The 17,075-nt window shown below is 36.5% G+C and overlaps 2 protein-coding genes across 2 annotated transcripts in view; both read left to right on the forward strand.

The window, feature by feature from the left end:
- Nucleotides 1-280: 280 nt before the first annotated feature.
- On the forward strand, nt 281-6,244 carry LOC127618015 (uncharacterized). Its single transcript, XM_052090229.1, has 5 exons — nt 281-377; nt 649-755; nt 1,068-1,717; nt 3,283-4,263; nt 4,937-6,244. Exons 3-5 carry the CDS (start codon nt 1,150-1,152, stop codon nt 5,722-5,724), a joined length of 2,337 nt encoding a protein of 778 aa, XP_051946189.1. The 5' UTR covers nt 281-377; nt 649-755; nt 1,068-1,149; the 3' UTR covers nt 5,725-6,244.
- A 708-nt stretch (nt 6,245-6,952) lies between these two features.
- LOC127618020 (zinc finger CCHC domain-containing protein 24-like) overlaps nt 6,953-17,075 on the forward strand; it is a 57,371-nt gene continuing 47,248 nt past the window's right edge. The window contains exons 1-2 of the mRNA XM_052090235.1: nt 6,953-7,425; nt 12,794-12,994. Coding sequence (XP_051946195.1) covers nt 7,192-7,425; nt 12,794-12,994 — 435 coding nt within the window. The 5' untranslated portion in view covers nt 6,953-7,191. The remainder of the gene's footprint in view (nt 7,426-12,793; nt 12,995-17,075) is intronic.

Genomic DNA, 17,075 nt, shown 5'->3' on the forward strand with positions numbered 1-17,075 from the left:
TTTTACTTATAAGGATGTTAAAATGACCATTTAAAAAAATATATTGTTTGGACATTTGAGCCGTGTGCTATTAAAAAAAAAAAAAAAAAAAAGGGCAGATGCACCTGTATATCTGAGTTGGATTGGCATCATGATGTGAAAAACAGAGTTTAATCCCGAATGTCCACTCGAACATTAACTTTATCCCACTAAGTTGTCTGCCTGTGTTAAAAGCATGTGAATGAGATGTAATAGAGAGAGATGCCAGAAGTGTCCCTGTTTATGTACGTGTCCATGGTGCGAGCGATCAGACGCGTTGCTTCTCATTCTGGAGCTGTTCAGGGAGCAAACTGCCGATGATTCTCCGCACACAACGTGTTCTTTTCAATTGTGATAGTGTAAGAGCCAACCCAAACAGACAACGATATGACAGCGAATTCACAAGTTACTTATTACCGGTGTAGTCTTAGGCTATTAGCATCTCGAATTTCTCACTGAATATGCTGCATTCTATCACGTTGTGGCTTCCTCAAAGGTGTCAGAATGTTATTTTACCACAATCAAGCTCGTAATTAGAGCTCTGTAGGGTTGACAAGTCAGATCAAACATTCATACGCTATTTAATTTGTGTGAAGACTAATTTCATCATATCTTGCTCACGTTTCAAAGGCAGTTGTTGATACCGGAAGTAAGTTTACCCTGCGAGGGGCTCCCTCGGAAGCGAGAAACGCGGAAGTGTGATAAAGGCCTATTTCCTCCAGTGCTAAGTCGCTTTGGTGAGTAGAGTATTACATATACATTATTTTTTAATCATGTAAAGGATATAAGTGTAGATTTCTAGTTTCATTATCTGTAACCGCTATTATTTTGCGCCGATACTCCAGTTGTTTATCTGCCTTGAAGTTACCAAATATTAATTTACCTACGACGAAATGCGAGTTTAGTTTAACCAACATGGTTATGCAATTGTATGGTGGTGGTAATTTAAAAATAAAACAGCAATGCAATCTTTAATAGTCATCTCCATACTACAAACAAATGCATGACGGGATAGATTGCTTAATCTCGGCCTTCTTTCTTTGTTGTAGTCCTGGTTCAGCCACGAGAGGGATTCACCTCCATTCTCAACAACAAGACCTCTTCTACAGCTCATCATCAAAGATGAACTAGATGATAGAATATACACCAAAAGGCAAATGTTTCTTTATAATGGAGCAAAGTTTGCCATCTCTGCTGAACCTCATGCAAACAAACTCTGAAGATAAAATGAGCAGTACGCTTCCTTCCAATAATCAAGAGCTAATTTCATTGCACTGTGTGAGTGGATACTTAAAAGGGGAAAATGACACATTGACAAATACAGTGATAATGCAATCAGAGTTCAGTCAGTCAGACATTCCCCAAAGAGAAGTAAAAGTGGAATATGATCAAGATGCCTCTTCATTGGTTGATGTGAACATAATAGAAATGTCCCCTCATTCTCATGGTGGTGCGACAGATGAGTTCCTGGACCTTGGTCTACAAGTTATGAAGGAAGTGCCTGATGACTTAACAACTGATCTAATACCTCCAGTTGAGATGGATGATGAGTTCGAAAGGAACACTCTTGCTTTTTCTGATAAACCTCTGAACAGAAGAAAAAAAATTGCAGAAAGAAGTGCTGCATCCAGAAAAAGAAAAACAACAGGGATAAATTGTGATGCATCAATCCAAGGAATGAAATGTTCAACAGAGCAGTGTAAGACAACAGAAAAAATAATATCTACTAAAATGAATTCTGATGTGTCAAGCAGAGGAATTCTATATTTAATTAAGCAAAGAAAGGCCATAGAACATCGCCGTGAGCCTGCTGAGAAGGCAGGTAAAGGCAGAAGATTCAACTAACTGCAAAGGAGAGCGATTTAGGGGTGAAACCTGTGGGAATGAATCAGACCTGCTCATGGATCACTTTAAAATTCACAGGAGACAGAAGCTGCACACTTGTGATCAGTGTCAAATGAAGTTCGCCAAGCCTTCTTATTTGAAAATACACTTGCATAGACATGCTTGTGACAGGCCGGTGACAGGCCGTTTTCATGTGACCAGTTTTTTTTACAAATATGACTTAATAGTGCACCAGAGAGATCACACAGGAGAGAGACCTTATATTTGCTCTGAGTAAAGAAAGGGTTTTAAGCATGTTTACATACTTGTTAATTATAACATAAATGGACACATTCTAAGGTGAGACTTTTCCAGTGCTCTGTGTGTGGTAAAGCATACAGATATGGGTACAGTTACAGGTTGCATATGAAATACCATTAAGAATAGATTACCTGATGTGCAACAGCATATTTGTTAAACGTTTAGAAGGAAACTGAATTATAATTGTGTTTTAATGTTCATTGGATTATAGCAATCTTTTCTGACCGAAACTGCTTTTATCTTTGCTTTTCTTATAGTTGTTTGATTGAAAGAATGACATCATCCAATTATCATGGATGATGTATTTTTGCTCCAATTTGAAGAATGTATGGTTTTTGGCAAATGTAGCTGTCTAATGCTTTATAACATACCATATCTTTGCCTATTGCATATTTTAATGTTATGCAAAGAAGTTGCTTTGTGTTTCCTATATCAAGCTTACATTAAAATAAGGGTATTACAGACTTAAGTCTTAATTCTCTGTCTGACAAATTGTTGTTGACTGAGAGAAATGTTTTTCCAGTTTTTCCAATTTAAAAGATTTGGCAAATATATCTCTAATCAGTGTAGAAAAATGTAAAGGTTTTAACAAATTATTAAAACTCTCTAAAGAATAATTTTAGTACCAGCACAAGTGAGATAAAAAAGTATAAATAGAAATCTTAATTGTTCAAAATATTGATATGCAGACTAATGTGTCCCAAACTGCTACTTGATATTTATCCACCAGAGGGAGATCAAATACTGCACATTTCTGTCTGCTCCTGATTTTGCTGCAAAACGTTTTGCTGAGTAAGCAAAGACAATGCTCATTCATGCAGTCCAGTTTATTTAAACCTCTTTGTGTCGATGTTTGATGTCTTTTTATTTAAAAATTGGCTTGGTTTTTGCTATTTCATAGTTTCACTGAGCAAGTTCAAAGAAGAGCCATCCAGCTAGACATTAGTAGAGTGTATGTGATGAAATAGGCTTATATTGAATGAGATGAATGAGAATGCTCTGTGTGGTTACATACCGTTTAATTTAAAACAATAATTCACGCAGGCATGCAACTAACATGTTTACTTATTTGTACATTTTCTTCATGCCAATATAACAGTTCTCGTGTTTGTATTACAGTGTTGTCCGTGGTTCACCGAATTGTTGAAAGGAATACAGCTGAGCGTTTGGGAACGGTTGGAGAAGAATATGAATCCATCGCCTCCCCAGATTCAGAATCTGAGCTCTCCGACACTGAAGACCCAGAATGTAGCAGTTCCACAGATGTGACAGTGGGTCAGGAAATAGTGGGAGCAGTTGGCAGTACAACTGACTTTGAGTACTCATCTGCAGAATCCAGTGATGAAGAGAGTAAAGATCACTTGAGTCGACAGAGTAATAATGAGTCTTATTGGAGCAAAGTTCCTCCTCCTCAAAGTGAAACCAGAAGCTCTACATCAAGGAGCTGTCCAGGACCTGCACTAGGACCATCAGTTGTGACACCTAAAGATGCTTGGGAACTTTTCATCAGTGAAAACATCATTGATGAGATCCTTCAATGCACCAACATGGAAGGACAGAGAGCAGCATCAGCAAAAGGCAAATTGTGGAAAGAGGTCACTAAAGAAGAGCTAAAAGCCTTTATTGGTCTGACACTACTTATCGGTATGGAAAAAAATGAGGATGTCCCTACACAGGAGCTGTTTCTAGATCCATTACAGAACCCACTTTATAAAGCTACCATGTCAGGCGGACGATTTGAGGACATTGGCAGATACCTGCGATTTGATGACAAGAGAACCAGAGTAGAAAGAGAGACATCCGACACATTGGCAGCCTTCAGACATGTGTGGGATCGGTTCCTAATCAACTGTAGAGAAAGGTTCATCCCTAGTGATTGTGTCACTGTTGGTGAACAACTTGTGTTATTCAGGGGCAGGTGCAAGTTTCTGCAATTCAAGCCAGGCCCACCTACCAAATACGGTATAAAAATCTTTTGGATGTGTGATGCCAGAGTCCCATATGCCATTGACGCTGTCATCTTCATAGGAAGACTGCCAGGAGAGGTGAACCCTGCAGAGAACACTGTCCTAAAGTTGTCCAGTGGACTCCAGGAAACAGGTAAATCTCATAATTATTAGTCATCAGATTAAATCTATGCTGCTAGTTTTTTTATTTTTGTCATTTCAAAATGGGGGGCTTGTTGTTCTTTATACTTACAATTCCAGCATTATGCACTAAATATTTAAAAAAATGTCTGGTTATTATTGGGATTTTGGTTGAACAATAACATTTTTTTTTATTTTGGACTCTTTTCTGTGCCCGTCATAGGAAAGAATACATTTATTGTTTTTACATTCTATAAATACATTTTAAAAACTATTGGCCGATTAATTGGTTATCGGCCTTTCTCACCACCTTAGTTATCTGTATTGGCATAATCCTTTATCGGTTGACCTCTAGTCATAGATTAATAAGGATGTGATAATTCTCTTAGAAACCATTATAATATCTTTTGTACTTTCTTGCTTTTCTAGTGTATATTTAAAATAAACAGTAGCCATTTAGCCCGCAATTTTATCCAAAGAAAACTAAGTAAACCCTTTGAGCAACTTAGGGTTAACTACATTGCTCGAGAGCAGAATGTTGAAAGTTGATGGTTCACACTTTTAAGGGACCAAACCAGCAACCTTCTATTCACCAACTCTGTCACAACCATTGTCAGGCCACCCTTATTGTTTTTGTGCAAGTTGCCTAACTCTCTGTCCGTTTATGTGTTTGTTTCTTATGATAGGTCTCAACATTACAATGGGCAAATACTTTACCAGTGTCCCTCTGGCAAAAAAGCTGCTTGAGAGAAATTTGACCATGGTTGGAACCCTTCACCATAATAATCCAGATGTACCACCAGTCATGTGGCCATCCAAGTTACGAGCACTTTATAGCTCTGAGTTTGGTTTTTGTGGCAATATGTCCATGGTAAGCTATGTGCCAAAGTTAAAAAAGGCAAAGATCCTGTTAAGCACCATGCATACCAGCAAAGCGCTGGATAAAACAAGTGCTAAAAACAAGCCAGAGGTCATCCAGTACTTCAACCTCACCAAAGGAGGAGTCGACAGTGTTGACCAAATGACCCGGAATTATACCTGCAGACGCAAAACAGGGAGATGGCCCACATTGCTGTGGTATAATATGTTGGATGTTGCTGTTGTAAACTCCTACTCCATTTTTATTGCTCAGCACCCCAACTTCATGTCAAGTGGTTATAACATGCAGAGGTTGTTCATGAAGGAACTGGTGAAAGAGCTTGTAATGCCTCAAATGCATAGGCGTTGCGAAGAAACCCCAAAGTTACCAAAGACCATCCTTGAGGCCATGAAAATATGTGGGGTAGTAAAATCATGGCCAGGTATAACCAGTCAACTTCAAGAACAGCGCGACCTGCGGAAAAACAGAAAGAGATGTTCTTACTGTCGAGCTACAAGAGACAGAAAAGTGAGCACAACCTGCTCTCATTGCAGTGCCCCTGTCTGTAAAGACCACAGTGGCATGTTGGTGATTTGCTGCCAATGCATGCACTAAGATCCCACACACAGACGTATTTCCGTGTAGGTTCTGTACTGTTAGACTATAATACTGAAATGTTAGATATACAAGTAATGTATTGAATCTTGTTCTGAAAGATTTCAATGTTTTTTGTAAAAGTGGTTTATTTGATTACAAGAAATTGTAATAGGCAGTTTTAGGAATAATATGCATCTTATTGAATTGCAAATACATTCTTGGGGTACAATTAACTATGCATTTTAGGGTTAAGATCCGTGAGGTGAATTAAGTTTTAGAAAGTGGTGCAGGAGGATGAGTATCTTAACACCACAAGGTGGAGCACAAATTAGTTTGCCATTGAATTTTGTAGCTACCACAGGTGAGTCAATCAAACATTGAAATGCTTATGAATCCATTAGGACATGTCAAAACCCTCCTGCTTTCGACTGGTTGTGCAAAATGCAGCCTTTTTATCATGGGTTTATTTTTTTATGTATTTATTTGTTTTATATTTTATGATTACCTACTCTATTTAATTATAAAATAAATTGGATACATTACAAATGTTCATTCTTACACTTTCTTCTTTATTCTCTTTAGGAGTTTTTAGCCTTATTGGGCACATGGCTAGGAAATATGGGGCATTTCCCTGGGATCTGTTTGTGGGGTTACCACTCAAGAATCTCACCCCTGTTGCTAAACAAACAAAGCCATTTGCTTACATCAGCCTATTGGCTTCTTTAATGTGTTTTGTTTCACATATATTTCTGTGTATTTAAGGGATATCTACAGCCATGTGGACTGGTGTTAATCAAATAATATTTTCCAGGGAGAGATTTTTAAGGTGATTTGATGATTTTCTCTATGACAATATTACGAGTACAACACTTGACAGTGTTTTCATTTAATTAATATACTGGTATACAACCCAAATTACATTTTTGAAATAGATTGTGAAGTACAGTTTCTTTGTTAAATCTTGAATTAATGTTGAATGAACTACATACAGTATGATCTTTTAGTTTTTAAAATAATCTTTAATAAAACAAAAATCATGCACTAAGCATTGCAATGTGTTTAAAAAATAAATACAGTGAAAATATTATTTATCTGTTCAAATTAGCTGGTAGCCAATAATGAAAAGATTGTCCCTATACATAAGCGCATATATTATAGAGCGCATATTGATTGGCTGTTGCAGACAATGATGTACGCGGATACACCATGAATATTCAATGAGTTTTCTAGTTACAGTGCAAATAAAGCGAGATAACGGGCCATGGACAGCGGGCTAAAACTTTTTATTCTGACATGTTAGAGCAATGACTTTCGTGTAACTATAATCCTGGGACCGGGATCCCAGCAAAGGGTCTGTGCTGGAAGAAGTGAGAAGTGCTCATTTTCGGGGTGTGGAAAACGGACGGCGCATTCACAGTAGACTCGGAACAAGTCAACAAAGTTAGCCCTTTCCAAAAGTAACAGTGGAAGACTCAAAATTACAACATGAGCTTGTTGTCTGCCATAGACAGCAGTACATCAGTGTACCAGCCTGCACAGCTTCTAAATTGGGTTTACCTTTCTTTACAAGACACACATCAGACGAGTGCCTTCGATGCATTCCGACCCGAGCCCAACTCTTCCCACCCGGACCTGAACTTCAGCAAAACTCCTGCCAATGACCTGAGCTCTCACAACTCCAACTATCTCAATAATTTCTTTCAGCTGCAGAGGAATGAGGTAACTAAAGTTCTGTACTTCAGCAGTGTACTTTTATTCTGGAGTGAAAATATACGTTTACGCAGAGAACGGTCTCCGTCGTCTGGAATAAGATTTATTAAGGAAAGCGCAGTCTGACACGATCTGATGTTGTGCGCGTGTCTGGTCGAAGCTACGTTTGTACTCTATAAAACGCTTTGTTCGATTTGCATAAGATATATATTTTTTATTATTTATTTGTTTTAGCCAAAGAAAAATTGTAATAGTGTTATTCTCACCCTTTTTTATTATTAGTAATACGTTTTAGATTTTGTTGTAAAATAATTGAGGTCAATTAAGAGTTTTACTTTTAGTTTGACGATTTTATGTATTTATATTTAATAGCACTATACAAAGAATGAATCACTTAGTGGCATTAAAAATAGACATCAGTGTCAGCGTGCTCAGTACAGCTTTGCACACTCAGTTTATTGTGTTTTGTAACTGCACGTGGACAGCCAAATTAGGCAGTCATCCTTGAAAGTATCTCATGTTGATCATAAGATTACTTGCTTTTTATTTGCCAACTGCCTAATTTGAACAAGTAGAGGCTGTTTAGGTCCAATTAGTCTCAAATCTCAGAATGAGATTTAAAGGTCTAAAAAAATGGAATGCCCTATCTGAATTCAATGTAATCAAAAATGATGCTTCTTTGTGAGTTTTTTTTTTTTTTTAGTTTTTTGTGGTTACAGACATGACAGTCATTTTATTATTCTTTATCACATAAACAAAGTCAATATTATTAATGATCCTCTCTGAATGAATATGTTTGATAGTATTATTTAAAGAGTATATAGGGCCAGATAGTAATTTGATGTGCATGTGAACATAGTTAAATATATTACGATGTAAAGTGTAGAAGCTTAAGAACACAAATTAGGAAAAGAAAATTGTTGCCTGCTGAATCTCTTTTTAAGATGGCATCATCCTGTAGATTGCTTTTCCAATAAAGGATACATTTCTATAATTTAATAGTCAAGATTCAAGTGAGATTAATGTACTGTACTGTCGATATTTTTATATTATTTTGTGCCATTATGTTGTCTTGATAATTAAGTTTGTCATGAAACATGTATAAGAAGCCAAGAATGGGTGTGGCTTCTTTTCAAATCTCATTGAAATGGGAATGATTTTCAAATTAAATGCAACATTTCAATAAATTTCTGTGTACTAATTGGAGTGCTCATGGAACTAAAATTCACTATTGATTCTTTTTGTACTTTTTGGTTTATTTTTCTAAACAAGATAATTACTTCCAGAAGCATGGACATTTGAGTAACACATTTTCTTTTTAATGATGCATTGACAGTATTGTGGCTGAGACAGAGTCAAAGTGGTGATGTTTAGTGGAAAGTTTGATGAACGGCAAAACTTTAATTCGTAATCAGAGTTAATAAAAACATTGTGACAAGTCTCTCTCTCCCTCCCTATGCCTTTTTCTCTCTCTAATTCGCCATCTCCTTTTTCTTTTTTTGGGATGCAATTTCAAATGGAAGGATGCTAGAGGTTAGGAATGCTTTCAAAAACCTCTCATTGCACAAATAATAGTTCTTTGATCAGCTTTTATCAAAGCATTTCTTTTCTATAATGCCAAAATCAACCTGTCAGAATCTGATTTTTTAGCAGTCTATGCTATATGTATTGTGAAATTAACATACAGTATCTGATCATCTCTGCATGAATTATAGATATGGTTTCTGTTTATTTTTTGTGCAGTATTGCCAGCAAATGGTTCTGTGTACATCATCTAGGTGGCAGTTAAATAGTCACATGTCTTATAACACCTTTGCTTGTGTGTGTGTGTGTGTGTGTGTACATACTGCTACTCGCTTGTCCAGCGAGTGGCAGCAGTGAAGGGCAGGATTGACCTCCCTGACTGGTTCTCTAGCTGTGTGGGAGGGGTGAGGAGAGATGTCCTCCACTGGCGTAAATGTGTGAGGGCCATATCCCAGAGATCCTAGGCAAATTCCATTCTGGCAACTACAATCAAAATTGTGATTGCATTATTGCATAAGCATTGATATTAGAAAAGAATTCTGATAAAAAACTGCTAGTAGCTGTCATCACTGTATTTTCATAAAATTGCAACCATAGCTGGAATTTGTTAGTTTTATGTTTAGGGAGAACTTTCCATTTTCCTATTCATATTCCCTGTTGATCTTAGACTTACTGTTTGTTGGTCATGCAAGTCAAAATAAAAGTTTAGCTGGACACACAGTTTCTCATGACACTGCTTTTTGTTGGCCTACTTATTTTGAACATAAACACTTCTAAAGATTACTGATTTTACATGACTCATAATCTTATGTCATACATGCTCAGAATTGCGTAAATTAGTTTACAGTTTGAATGAAGTGCAAACACTTGGGATGTGTGTTTTGCAGGGACTTCTTCCACAAAGAATGGAAATCATCTGGGATGGAAAATGATAACCAGATGTACATCTATAGGAAAAGATTTAATAAAGCTTGTTTGGTGTATCCAGAGTTTATCTAACAGATGAACAGAGACTCGTCTGGGAGATATGGGAAGAAACTGTTTATTGTCCTTGCTAAGAACTAGATGACAGCTATCTGCTCTTGCCAAGTATAAAGTTTCAGTACTGTCCAACATTAGACTTCAACAATAACATAACCTCAGAAACCATAACCAGAGGAAGACATCACTCAAGCAACATCTTCCCTTCCAAACTGTCGTCTATGTAACGCATGCTTAACGTTGAACTATTTTCTGTTGTTATATGCCAATCTGATTTGCAAATCTCAGATTGATGTACTTATTACTTGCTCTAGGGGGTTATGTCGGCTTCAACATCTTTTGAAGAATGAATTACCATAATTTTTCCACGACTTTCCAGTTGTGCATAAGTTATTGCTGGATAAGGATTTTTTTAAATAATTTGATATTTTTTATTTTGTATATATATATATATTGCACTCAAAATATCTAGCCAATGAAAATATTTCAAAGTCGTGCATAGCTAGAAATTTTTTTTTTTTACTATGGACATTTCCATGTCTTTATATATATATATATATATATATATATATATATATATATATATATATATATATATATATATATATATATATATATATATATATATATATATATATATATATATATATACACACACACTACCGGTCAAAAGTTTTGAAACACTTGACTGAAATTTTTCTCATGATCTTTAAAATCTTTTGATCTGAAGGCGTACGCTTAAATGTTTGAAATTTCTTTTGTAGACAAAAATATCATTGTGCTACCATATTAATTTATTTAATTATAAAACCAAAACTTGGACCAAATAATAATGAAAAGCAGCCAATAAGTGCCCAACATAGATGGGAACTCCTTAAATACTGTTTAAAAAGTATCCCTGGGTGATACCTCAAGAAGTTGGTTGAGAAAATGTCAAGAGTACATGTTTGCAAATTCTAGGCAAAGGGTGACGACTTTAAAAGATGCTAAAATATAACACAGTTTTGATTTATTTTTGGATTTTGTTTAGTCACAATATAATTCCCATAGTTCCATTTATGTTATTCCATAGTTTTGATGACTTTACTATTATTCTAAAATGTAAAGAAAAAAAACATTATAATAAAGAATGAGTAAGTGTTTCAAAATTTTTGACCGGTACTATGTGTATGTGTATGTGTATGTGTATGTGTATGTATGTATGTATATATATATATATATATATATATATATATATATATATATATATATATATATATATATATATATATATATATATATAGGGCAGTAGCCAGTGGGGTGAATTCTAGGGGCCCAGAGGTCCCAGGGGGACCAACAATAAATTCGAAACTGTATTAGGTAAGGGGCCCAGAGCAATATTTTGAAGATCCCAGAATTTCTTGCTACGGCCTTATATATATATATTTATATATACACACATACACTGGTGGCCAAAAGTTTGGAATAAAGTACAGATTTTGCTCTTATGCAAAGACATAGGTACTTTTATTCACCAAAGTGGCATGCTGCTGATTACAATGTATAGTCAGGATATTAATAACGTGAAAAATTACTTCAACTACTTCAAAGAGGCAGTCATTTTGTCCATATACTCAGATGACATTTCTCCCACACTTCCTGTAGCACTTGCCATGATGTGGCTGTCTTGTCGGGCAATTCTCACACACCTTACAGTCAAATGATCCCATCAAAGCTCAATGGGGTTAAGATCCATAACACTCTTTTCCAATTATCTGTTGTCCAATATCTGTGTTTCTTTGCCAAGCCTTTTCTTTTTGTTTTTCTGTTTCAAAAGTGGCTTTTTCTTTGCAATTCTGCCCATAAGGCCTGCGCCCCTGAATCTTCAATTTACTGTTGTACATGAAACTGGTGTTGAGCGGGTAGAATTCAATGAAGTTGTCAGCTTCAGAATGTCATTCAGGACATGTGAGGCTTCTATTTCTCAAACTAGAGACTCTGATACTTATCCTCTTGTTTAGTTGTACATCTGGCCTTCCGCATCTCTTTCTGTCCTTGCTAGAGCCAGTTGTCCTTTGTCTTTGAAGACTGTAGTGTACACCTTTATATGAAATCTTCAATTTCAAGCATTGTATAGCCTTCATTCCTCAAAACAATGATTGACTGTCAAGTTTCTAGAGAAAGCTTCTTTTTTTTTTTTCATTTTTGACCTAATATTGACCTTAAGATGTGCCAGTCTATTGCATACTGTGGCAACTCAAAAACAAACACAAAGACAATGTTAAGCTTCATTTAACAAAACAAATAGCTTTCAACTGTGTTTGATAAAATGGCAAGTGATTTTCTAGTACCAAATTAGCAATTTAGCATAATTCTTCAAGGATAAGATGTGTTGGAGTGATGGCTGCTGGAAATGGGGCCTGTCTAGATTTGATAAAAAAAGGACATTTGTCAAATAGTGATGGTGCTGTTTTTTACATCAGTAATGTCCTGACTATACTTTGTGATCAGTTAAATGCCACTTTGGTGAATTAAAGCACCAATTTCCATCCAAAACAGCAAAATCTGTAGATTATTCCAAACTTTTGGCTGCCAGTGTATGTGTATATGTATATATTTATATATGATTGTGTTAATTTCAGTTACTTTTTCTGGCTGTGAAATCATTTTTTTTGTAATTTTCTGATATGTCCACATTTTCTAGGACCATTGAAACCCAGAATTAATTCTGCTTATTGGCCAATGCTATTTTCGGTAAAGTCTTAAAACTGTAATTAATTAGTGTAACATGCCTTAAATTGTTAAGAAGATATTGATAATTTTTTGTGCTTCGGTTTTGTTAACATTGTGATTAACTAAACTGTTGTTTTCCTTGATCTTTTATACTTTTCAGGCACTGAATAATGGTTTATACAAAAGTGTTTCCCCATATGGCTCACTTAACAACATAGTGGATGGCCTGAATTCTCTAACGGACCACTTCTCCGACCTCTCCCTATCCTCTGAGCCACGCAAGCCCAGCAAGAGGCCTCCACCAAACTACCTGTGCCATCTCTGCTTTAACAAGGGACACTATATCAAAGATTGCCCTCAGGTAAGGAACCAACAATTGCACACCCTGGGGATAAAGAAAAAGAGAGAGACAGACTGCATTGACCTACTTGTCAAACAGGCTTCTCACTGTCTTTTTAGTCATGTGTATCAAGTTAATTCAGAGAGCTACTGTTGTGAGCCTTGAGGTAAAACGGAGGCCACCTAACAATCTTTTTTTAAAGCATGGAAATCAAGCTTTTTTTAAGATTTCTCTTTTTCATGAAGATTTGATCTTGGTCTACATGCATAATTGTTTTCTCTTTCTGTAATATCTGAAATCAGTGGCATCATTCCACCACAACAAAAACATGATTAACATCAGGGACACACATAAACTGTGGTCAGCAGGAAATGAGGCATCATTTTCAGAAATAGTGTCATCCTGGAGGTAGCCTTGTGTGTTTTACAGGTGCTATTAGCTGCTGTTGTTCTAGCAAATGTAACTAAAGAGCCCCCTTCCTCAGCTTCATGAAGCAGTTTTGTTTTTTACAGTTTTACATGTTTACAAGGCAACACATTTCAATGAATGTTCTAGTTAATGTAGTATGAATGGGCTCAGTGAGACAAGAAATACTGCAAAAATCAGAGATACCAGAGTGAGAATATTTTTGCCCTCGAGATAAACAAGTGACAAGTTTGTGATTTAAATTAGCTTATACACTTAAATTCACTGTTTTACCTGGAAAAACACTCAAAATGATAACATGAGCTAGGTCATGAGAAACACTCCCTGACCTTTAATTTTCTTGTTTGGATAAGTTTATTGCAACAGCATTCTCACAGCGATCTAAAAGCAAAAAAAAAAAAAATGTTCTGGCCCCTTTAAAAATCTTGTATTACTTTTGAAGGTGAAACCAAAAATGTGTAGTTTTAAATGGAGGCAGCTTTTGAAGCCCCATTTCAGAGAATTGGCTGACATTTCCCTTGTCTTTTCTTTCATTTTCTTCATTCCAACAGTAATTTCATGAAGACATTTTTTTTTTTTTAAACCTGTAAACTTTCCAAAAACAAATATAAAATACAAGAGTTTGTGAAGGAGACAGTGTCATCTTTAATTTCAAGCTGTTAGTATTTTATAGTTTTTGGACACAGTGAGAGGGTGAGGTTCTTGTTCAGGCCCAGACTTAAGTCAGAGCTGCATGGAATGGTAATGCACACCAGATGTAGGATTAAAGTGGCAAACCTCCCCTTATGAAAGATGATGAGGGTTCCCTGCAGACCGCTAAAAGTCCTATCATGATAAAATATCTCCACCTCTTTGTGCATGGCTCAGGTAATTTACGGCATTCTCCTTTGACGTTGTCAACACTGTGCATTGACATACACTTATGTTTGTTTTTGCAAGGGTGTTTGCTGTCCCTAATGACTTATGGAAAATATTACTCATTTTCAATTTGGCATATAACTACAGTATCTGTGCTATATGATGTAATCATGAATTCAAAGTGATATTATAGCGATTGTGATATTATTGTTATTGCCAAGATATTGTTTTCCTCCTAGGTAATTTATCCATGAGTATTGTCTAAATCACTGATTACTAACCAGTGGTCAAATAAGCAAGTTCCAGCCAGGTGTTACTTGGAAAGATTTAGGTTTTGCTTCATTAAAACATAAATTACGATGTAAAATGTAAATCTTGCCAAAAGATTAATATGATAAATGTCTTTTCAGTTCAGGAAAGAAAACAAAAGTTAAATGCAATTTGTGTCAGTTTGTGTGGACACAGTACAGCAGAATATGTGACCTGCTCTAGCATAATTTTGTCCCAGAGACACATTTGACGTTTAATGGGCTAATTTCGAAATGGCATACTACCGTAACACTCTTACTAATTCTGTTGTAAAAAGATATGGCAGAAATAGTAAGAGTAGTGTGGTAGTATGCCTTTTTAATCTATGACATGCACTAAAGTAAAAAGGAAAGCTTTGAAATGACGTGGGTACATAAGACAAAAAGGACTGGAGATCAATTGTCTAATGGTGTAATTTTGAATGCATGTCAGATGTGTTATCCTCTGATTTGAAACTGCATATGAAGACACATACTAAAAGAGCAAATTTTGAGTTAATTAGGACAAAACTCTACTGTCTATTATATTAGCTGGAGACCAGTCAGTATGCGTAGAGCAGCTCAAGCACAGAGCCTGAGAGTAAATCACTGTCAGATCTGTCCTGTTTTAAATTTCAGTTGCTCATGTGCATGCCAGTGGAAACACAAGGAAAGACCAGTCGTCTGATAGTGTCCGCACCTACTCAGTTCAACACTTCAGCAATTTACCTCCCCTGGAGTCCCACTTTCTCTGATTTACTTTCCATTTTTCATATCATATGGCGCATCTACGTATTTACCCATCTGGATAGGTCTCGGATGCAGTGCTCTAGAATGGACAGTTGGAAAATGATGCACTTGCTGAGTCTTTGTCTCAAAGGAAATTAATTCCACTTAGGGTTTGTCCTGTCCAGAGGACTACATAATCCCTGCCAACACAAACATTGAGGATCTGACTTCACAGGGCACAGCAGGACCTGTGATCTAAAGCAAGCGCTAAGAATCACATTCTCATGCCTTCTCCCAGGGCACTATCTAGGTCTATTCACTTCCCAGCAGAAGAGGTGCATGTGGCCAAGCTCCCCAGACAGTGCAGGGGCAGAATTTCAAAACACAACCAACTCAGAGACTGGAGTTGGCCATGGTTGGGGTGTCTGGAGAGACACAGGACAGACAGGAATTGGGGAATGTCATGACCCAGTTAGAGCAGTGCGAGGGGGCAGGAAGCATGTGTGTTGGTTAGGTCTTCTGGTGTGTGTGGTTCAGATTGCAGAGCAATAGACCACTCTTACTCACATGTGTCACTTAAGGGAAGTGGTTCTGGCCCCGGTAGAGCTCTACAGGGAACAAGTAAAAAAAAAAAAAGAACACCATAGAGCTGGCAGCTGTAGGCCAACTCTGCTCTGCTCTGGGGTAGCTAGTGAGAGTTATGTAAACAGGCTATACTAAATGGGGGAACAGTTTTGCTCTATCATTCATTTACAAGAATTCCTGTTGCCAACTATTATGCCAAGACCTTTTTTCCATACTTTTTATTATTTTGTCCACATAAACGCACAGCCACAAAATTACAAATACTATTTACTGATATCACTTTAAAAAAATAAAAAATAATAATCTTCCAACTGTTTATATACAGTTTAAATTTTTTTTTGGCAAGTCATGAGAATTCCGGCCACAGTTAAATGTTTCATTGGTTACATTTTATGTACCCAAAATATACACAATTAAATATTAAATTAAATCATATTTTCACACTTTTTGCATACTGTTATTTGATAATTGTTTGGAAATTATGCCCAATGAAATACTCTGCTCACAAGTGATATTTTTTCAAACGTTTCCAATTCTGTTTTAATGAAACCCTCATATAACAAAAAGGAAAATTTGAACTCTGTTCATTTTATGAAAAATCAACCATTGGGACATGCATATATATACTGTATATACAGTAAATGGTATACATGGGCGTGAAAGGGACTCCAAGGTTTGTAAAAAATTGTTGGAAGACCCCTTTCTCAAATGTCTGATTTTTAATGTGACCCAGTTATATTATGCCAGTCGAATATCGGATTGTTTCAGGGGATGAAACTCATACCTACCCAGCATACAAGGGTGCGCTGGGATTTCCTCATGGAAAATGTGTGTGTTGGAATGCGGCTTGCAGGGCTTGTGAGAGCCTCTGCATGTAAGATCAGCCCTTGAGTCATGTCCTTTGCAATGTATCCTTATTGCCAATGCCCTTTTTTGTGTCACAGTCTCACAGTGACACTGGCTGTCATTCACAGCAAGCATTTTCACTCCCACCCTCTTCTAATCAATGTAAGTCTTGTTAGGATATGGTTGAAACAGGGTGCAGAAAATAATGCCTTTGGTTGTAGGAAAAAAAATCACTGCAGGGTCACAATCATGTTTCTCTCTCCTACTTGCATTTTTCATTCAAGTGGCACATTGCATGTTGGGTACACAGTGGATGTTCTCTGTAGGTTTCTGGTGCTCAAATCATGCTAGAAATCTCTAAAATTATCATG

Source organism: Xyrauchen texanus, chromosome 24 (genome assembly GCF_025860055.1).
Source record: "Xyrauchen texanus isolate HMW12.3.18 chromosome 24, RBS_HiC_50CHRs, whole genome shotgun sequence".
Taxonomy (NCBI): Eukaryota; Metazoa; Chordata; class Actinopteri; order Cypriniformes; family Catostomidae; genus Xyrauchen; species Xyrauchen texanus.

Coding starts and splice junctions, on each gene's coding strand:
- LOC127618015 (XM_052090229.1), top strand. CDS start 1,150: ATGATAGAATATACACCAAAAGGCAAATGTTTCTTTATAATGGAGCAA. Junction 1,718..3,282: donor GAAATGTTCAACAGAGCAGT/GTAAGACAACAG, acceptor TTTGTATTACAG/TGTTGTCCGTGGTTCACCGA. Junction 4,264..4,936: donor CAGTGGACTCCAGGAAACAG/GTAAATCTCATA, acceptor TTCTTATGATAG/GTCTCAACATTACAATGGGC.